Source organism: Oncorhynchus mykiss, unplaced genomic scaffold, assembly GCF_057628025.1.
Source record: "Oncorhynchus mykiss isolate SJ-2025 unplaced genomic scaffold, ASM5762802v1 scaffold106, whole genome shotgun sequence".
NCBI lineage: Eukaryota > Metazoa > Chordata > Actinopteri > Salmoniformes > Salmonidae > Oncorhynchus > Oncorhynchus mykiss.
Genome location: NW_028322105.1, coordinates 205001 through 212500, shown reverse-complemented (window position 1 = coordinate 212500; position 7500 = coordinate 205001). Strand labels below are relative to the sequence as shown.

The window sequence follows — 7500 nt, the reverse complement described above, 5'->3', positions numbered from 1 at the left end:
TAATGTCCCATAGGAGGACAGATCATCATGTCGTCCATCTAGTGTCCCATAGGAGGACTGATCATCATGTCGTCCATCTAGTGTCCCATAGGAGGACTGATCATCATGTCGTCCATCTAATGTCCCATAGGAGGACTGATCATCATGTCGTCCATCTAGTGTCCCATAGGAGGACTGATCATCATGTCGTCCATCTAATGTCCCATAGGAGGACAGATCATCATGTCGTCCATCTAGTGTCCCATAGGAGGACAGATCATCATGTCGTCCATCTAGTGTCCCATAGGAGGACAGATCATCATGTCGTCCATCTAATGTCCCATAGGAGGACAGATCATCATGTCGTCCATCTAGTGTCCCATAGGAGGACTGATCATCATGTCGTCCATCTAGTGTCCCATAGGAGGACTGATCATCATGTCGTCCATCTAATGTCCCATAGGAGGACTGATCATCATGTCGTCCATCTAATGTCCCATAGGAGGACTGATGATCATGTCGTCCATCTAATGTCCCATAGGAGGACTGATGATCATGTCGTCCATCTAATGTCCCATAGGAGGACTGATGATCATGTCGTCCATCTAATGTCCCATAGGAGGACTGATCATCATGTCGTCCATCTAATGTCCCATAGGAGGACTGATCATCATGTCGTCCATCTAATGTCCCATAGGAGGACTGATCATCATGTTGTCCATCTAATGTCCCATAAGAGGACTGATCATCATGTCGTCCATCTAATGTCCCATAGGAGGACTGATCATCATGTTGTCCATCTAATGTCCCATAGGAGGACTGATCATCATGTCGTCCATCTAATGTCCCATAGGAGGACTGATCATCATGTCGTCCATCTAATGTCCCATAGGAGAACAGATCATCATGTTGTCCATCTAATGTCCCATAGGAGGACAGATCATCATGTCGTCCAACTAATGTCCCATAGGAGGACTGATCATCATGTCGTCCATCTAGTGTCCCATAGGAGGACTGATCATCATGTCGTCCATCTAATGTCCCATAGGAGGACTGATCATCATGTCGTCCATCTAGTGTCCCATAGGAGGACTGATCATCATGTCGTCCATCTAGTGTCCCATAGGAGGACTGATCATCCTGTCGTCCATCTAATGTTCCATAGGAGGACTGAACATCATGTCGTCCATCTAGTGTCCCATAGGAGGACTGATCATCATGTCGTCCATCTAATGTCCCATAGGAGGACAGATCATCATGTCGTCCATCTAATGTCCCATAGGAGGACTGATCATCATGTCGTCCATCTAATGTCCCATAGGAGGACTGATCATCATGTCGTCCATCTAATGTCCCATAGGAGGACTGATGATCATGTCGTCCATCTAATGTCCCATAGGAGGACAGATCATCATGTCGTCCATCTAATGTCCCATAGGAGGACAGATCATCATGTCGTCCATCTAATGTCCCATAGGAGGACAGATCATCATGTCGTCCATCTAATGTCCCATAGGAGGACTGATCATCATGTCGTCCATCTAGTGTCCCATAGGAGGACTGATCATCATGTCGTCCATCTAATGTCCCATAGGAGGACTGATCATCATGTCGTCCATCTAGTGTCCCATAGGAGGACTGATCATCATGTCGTCCATCTAGTGTCCCATAGGAGGACTGATCATCCTGTCGTCCATCTAATGTTCCATAGGAGGACTGAACATCATGTCGTCCATCTAGTGTCCCATAGGAGGACTGATCATCATGTCGTCCATCTAATGTCCCATAGGAGGACTGATCATCATGTCGTCCATCTAATGTCCCATAGGAGGACTGATCATCATGTCGTCCATCTAATGTCCCATAGGAGGACTGATCATCATGTCGTCCATCTAATGTCCCATAGGAGGACTGATGATCATGTCGTCCATCTAATGTCCCATAGGAGGACAGATCATCATGTCGTCCATCTAATGTCCCATAGGAGGACAGATCATCATGTCGTCCATCTAATGTCCCATAGGAGGACTGATCATCATGTCGTCCATCTAATGTCCCATAGGAGGACAGATCATCATGTCGTCCATCTAATGTCCCATAGGAGGACAGATCATCATGTCGTCCATCTAATGTCCCATAGGAGGACTGATCATCATGTCTTCCATCTAATGTCCCATAGGAGGACAGATCATCATGTCGTCCATCTAATGTCCCATAGGAGGACAAATCATCATGTCGTCCATCTAATGTCCCATAGGAGGACTGATCATCATGTCGTCCATCTAATGTCCCATAGGAGGACTGATCATCATGTCGTCCATTTATGTCCCATAGGAGGACAGATCATCATGTCGTCCATCTAATGTCCCATAGGATGACTGATCATCATGTCGTCCATCTAATGTCCCATAGGAGGACTGATGATCATGTCGTCCATTTATGTCCCATAGGAGGACAGATCATCATGTCGTCCATCTAATGTCCCATAGGATGACTGATCATCATGTCGTCCATCTAATGTCCCATAGGAGGACTGATGATCATGTCGTCCATCTAATGTCCCATAGGAGGACAGATCATCATGTCGTCCATCTAATGTCCCATAGGAGGACAGATCATCATGTCGTCCATCTAATGTCCCATAGGAGGACTGATCATCATGTCGTCCATCTAATGTCCCATAGGAGGACAGATCATCATGTCGTCCATCTAATGTCCCATAGGAGGACAGATCATCATGTCGTCCATCTAATGTCCCATAGGAGGACTGATCATCATGTCTTCCATCTAATGTCCCATAGGAGGACAGATCATCATGTCGTCCATCTAATGTCCCATAGGAGGACAGATCATCATGTCGTCCATCTAATGTCCCATAGGAGGACTGATCATCATGTCGTCCATCTAATGTCCCATAGGAGGACTGATCATCATGTCGTCCATCTAATGTCCCATAGGAGGACAGATCATCATGTCGTCCATCTAATGTCCCATAGGAGGACAGATCATCATGTCGTCCATCTAATGTCCCATAGGAGGACAGATCATCATGTCGTCCATCTAATGTCCCATAGGAGGACAGATCATCATGTCGTCCATCTAATGTCCCATAGGAGAACAGATCATCATGTTGTCCATCTAATGTCCCATAGGAGGACAGATCATCATGTCGTCCAACTAATGTCCCATAGGAGGACAGATCATCATGTCGTCCATCTAATGTCCCATAGGAGGACAGATCATCATGTCGTCCATCTAATGTCCCATAGGAGGACTGATCATCATGTCGTCCATCTAATGTCCCATAGGAGGACTGATCATCATGTCGTCCATCTAATGTCCCATAGGAGGACAGATCATCATGTCGTCCATCTAATGTCCCATAGGAGGACTGATCATCATGTCGTCCATCTAATGTCCCATAGGAGGACTGATGATCATGTCGTCCATCTAATGTCCCATAGGAGGACTGATCATCATGTCGTCCATCTAATGTCCCATAGGAGGACAGATCATCATGTCGTCCATCTAATGTCCCATAGGAGGACTGATCATCATGTCGTCCATCTAATGTCCCATAGGAGGTGTGTGTGTGTGTGTGTGTGTGTGTGTGTGTGTGTGTGTGTGTGTGTGTGTGTGTGTGTGTGGCTCCCTTGTGGCTTCCTTATAGCACTCATGTGGACGCAGCTCTAGCATGAATCACAGATGTTTCCACAGGTAGAGCTGGATCACACACAAGGAATAGAAACTCCACCAGCTCTACATTATTGATGAAACACAGCAGCAGAATAGAGTCGCTGCAGCCAAACAGTCAGATGTCTTTGTTTAACTCAATATCAGACCAGAGAGAGAGAGAGAGAGAGGCAGAGCGAGAGAGAGGCAGAGAGAGAGAGAGACAGAGAGAGACAGAGGCAGAGAGAGAGGCAGAGCGAGACAGAGAGAGACAGAGAGAGAGAGAGACAGAGAGAGAGAGAGAGAGACAGAGAGAGAGAGAGAGAGAGATGAGAGAGAGAGAGAGAGAGACAGAGAGAGAGAGAGAGAGAGAGAGAGAGAGAGAGAGGGAGGCAGAGCGAGACAGAGAGAGACAGAGAGAGAGAGGGACAGTGACAGAGAGAGAGACAGAGACAGAGAGAGACAGAGAGAATTTGAGAGAATTTCACACACACACTCTAACACTCAATTCATATGACCAACCAAAAAACGTTCAATGACAGATAGATCCATTCACCAAGACGTTGTACTACATTATCACTAGTGAGTGGCTGTAGCACGACAGGTCCACACAGTGGAGATGTAGTGGAGGGTTTTGACTGAACGATGCTCATGTGAGGAGGAAACTTGCCTGATAGCTGAACCGACTGTGTTAGCTCTAGGCTTTAGCTCCGTGGGCTAACATAGTCTTGTCGTTTATTTGTGTGTACGCATCCCGTCCCAGTCCCAGGTTTCCAGGCGTCTGGCTACAGCTTCCACAGCCATGAGTGGAGGAACGCCAAGCCCAGCCAAGGCAGCCTGTCCCCCGTCAGCACCCGCCAGAGACACAACGTCCTGGCAGACCTGGGCCTCAGCGACGACGAATGGGACAGACCCGCCGCCGCCGGGTACGTACAACCCTGTTCTCACCTTTAACTCCCTGAACCTCTAACCTTTGACCTCTCAGCGACACCACCACTGGCCCTTTATCTGATCTGGGGAGGCAGCGTAGCCTAGTGGTTAGAGGCAGGGTAGCCTAGTGGTTAGAGGAAGGTAACCTAGTGGTTAGAGGAAGGTAACCTAGTGGTTAGAGGCAGGTAGCCTAGTGGTTAGAGGCAGGTAGCCTAGTGGTTAGAGGCAGGTAGCCTAGTGGTTAGAGGCAGGTAGCCTAGTGGTTAGAGGCAGGTAGTCTAGTGGTTAGAGGCAGGTAGCCTAGTGGTTAGAGGCAGGTGGCCTAGTGGTTAGAGGTACGTAGCCTAGTGGTTAGAGGTAGGTAGCCTAGTGGTTAGAGGCAGGGTAGCCTAGTGGTTAGAGGTAGGTAGCCTAGTGGTTAGAGGCAGGTAGTCTGGTGGTTAGAGGCAGGTAGCCTAGTGGTTAGAGGCAAGTAGCCTAGTGGTTAGAGGCAGGTAGCCTAGTGGTTAGAGGCAAGTAGCCTAGTGGTTAGAGGCAGGTAGCCTAGTGGTTAGGGGGGGGACCATCACTTTAGAATAATCACAGCTGAGGATGTGGCTTAGCAGAGTGTGGGGGGGACCATCACTTTAGAATAATCACAGCTGAGGATGTGGCTTAGCAGAGTGTGGGGGGGGACCATCACTTTAGAATAATCACAGCTGAGGATGTGGCTTAGCAGAGTGGGGGGGGGGGGGGGACCATCACTTTAGAATAATCACAGCTGAGGATGTGGTTTAGCAGAGTGGGGGGGGGGGGGGGACCATCACTTTAGAATAATCACAGCTGAGGATGTGGCTTAGCAGAGTGTGGGGGGGACCATCACTTTAGAATAATCACAGCTGAGGATGTGGCTTAGCAGAGTGTGGGGGGGACCATCACTTTAGAATAATCACAGCTGAGGATGTGGCTTAGCAGAGTGTGGGGGGGGACCATCACTTTAGAATAATCACAGCTGAGGATGTGGCTTAGCAGAGTGGGGGGGGGGGGGGGGGGGACCATCACTTTAGAATAATCACAGCTGAGGATGTGGTTTAGCAGAGTGGGGGGGGGGGGGGGGACCATCACTTTAGAATAATCACAGCTGAGGATGTGGCTTAGCAGAGTGGGGGGGGACCATCACTTTAGAATAATCACAGCTGAGGATGTGGCTTAGCAGAGTGGGTGGGGGGGGGGCAGGTTTGAAATCTTCAAAGAGATCCAAGTGTAAATAAAGCAAGGCTCCCTTACAGAATTCCCTTTGATCTCTGGTCAAATAGGTCCAGTGGTAGAACGGTGTATTCATCCCCAAAGGGGGGGGGGGGGGGGGGGGGGGGGGTGTATTGGTTTAGCTGAAGAATCACATCTACACAAAAAAAAAAACATTCCACAAGGGATAGGACAGAAAAACTCCTCACATGACCTAAAGGATAGATGTTCCTGGTTCATAACTAGCGTGTTAATAGATACATGTTCCTGGTTCATAACTAGTGTGTTAATAGGTACATGTTCCTGGTTCATAACTAGCGTGTTAATAGATACATGTTCCTGGTTCATAACTAGTGTGTTAATAGGTACATGTTCCTGGTTCATAACTAGTATATATCTCTGAGGGGGGGCGGGGGTTCTCCTCTATTTCTCAAAGATGATCATCAAGGAGGTACAAAGATTCACCAGAATTGTTCATCAGCTAACCGTCATCAGAAAAGGGTTTCGAAGGGAATCTAAATTGGTGTCTTGGTGTTCTTGATATATTGTTGAAGTACCTCTCTTCCTTGACGTTCGACAGAGCTTCCACACTGCCCACCGGTCTAATCACTGACAGCAGGTGAGGCACACGGCAGGGCTGTCTCCTTATACCCCTTTAGTTCTCAAACCAGCCCAACCCAACCCTAACCCCACCTAACCCTAACCTGGGTGGCACACGGCAGGGCTGTCTCCTTATACCCCTTTAGTTCTCAAACCAGCCCAACCCAACCCTAACCTCACCTAACCCTAACCTGGGTGGCACAGGGCAGGGCTGTCTCCTTATACCCCTTTAGTTCTCAAACCAGCCAACCCAACCCTAACCTCACCTAACCCTAACCCCACCTAACCCTAACCTGGGTGGCACACGGCAGGGCTGTCTCCTTATACCCCTTTAGTTCTCAAACCAGCCAACCCAACCCTAACCCCACCTAACCCTAACCTGGGTGGCACAGGGCAGAACCTACCTACTTACCTAGCTACTTACCTAGCTACCTACCTACCTACCTACCTACCTACCTACCTACCTACCTACTTCCCTATCCTACCTACGTCCTATCCTACCTACTTCCCTATCCTACCTACCTACTTCCCTATCCTACCTACCTACCCACCTACTTCCCTATCCTACCTACTTCCTATCCCACCTACTTCCCTATCCTACCTACCTACTTCCCTATCCTACCTACCTACTTCCCTATCCTACCTACCTACTTCCCTATCCTACCTACCTACTTCCCTATCCTACCTACCTACTTCCCTATCCTACCTACCTACTTCCCTATCCTACCTACCTACCCACCTACTTCCCTATCCTACCTACTTCCTATCCCACCTACTTCCCTATCCTACCTAACTACTTTCCTATCCTACCTACTTCCCTATCCTACCTACTTCCCTATCCTACCTACTTCACTATCCTACCTGCCTACTTCCCTATCCTACCTACTTCCCTATCCTACCTACTTCCCTATCCTACCTACTTCCCTATCCTACCTACCTACTTCCCTATCCTATCCTACCTACTTCCCTATCCTACCTACCTACTTCCCTATCCTACCTACCTACCCACCTACTTCCCTATCCTACCTACTTCCTATCCCACCTACTTCCCTATCCTACCTAACTACTTCCCTATCCTACCTACCTACTTCCCTA

The 7500-nt window shown here is 48.4% G+C and overlaps 1 protein-coding gene across 24 annotated transcripts in view; it reads left to right on the top strand.

The window, feature by feature from the left end:
• LOC110499739 (glutamate receptor-interacting protein 1) overlaps positions 1–7500 on the top strand; it is a 709091-nt gene that overhangs the window by 689221 nt on the left and 12370 nt on the right. For 12 of the 24 annotated variants that reach the window (XM_090228962.1, XM_090228966.1, XM_090228963.1 and 9 more), the window contains 2 exons: positions 4415–4577; positions 6386–6424. In XM_090228962.1, the coding sequence (XP_090085088.1) occupies positions 4415–4577; positions 6386–6424 (202 nt within the window). The remainder of the gene's footprint in view (positions 1–4414; positions 4578–6385; positions 6425–7500) is intronic. The other 12 variants (XM_090228970.1, XM_090228974.1, XM_090228969.1 and 9 more) reach the window with 1 other exon arrangement.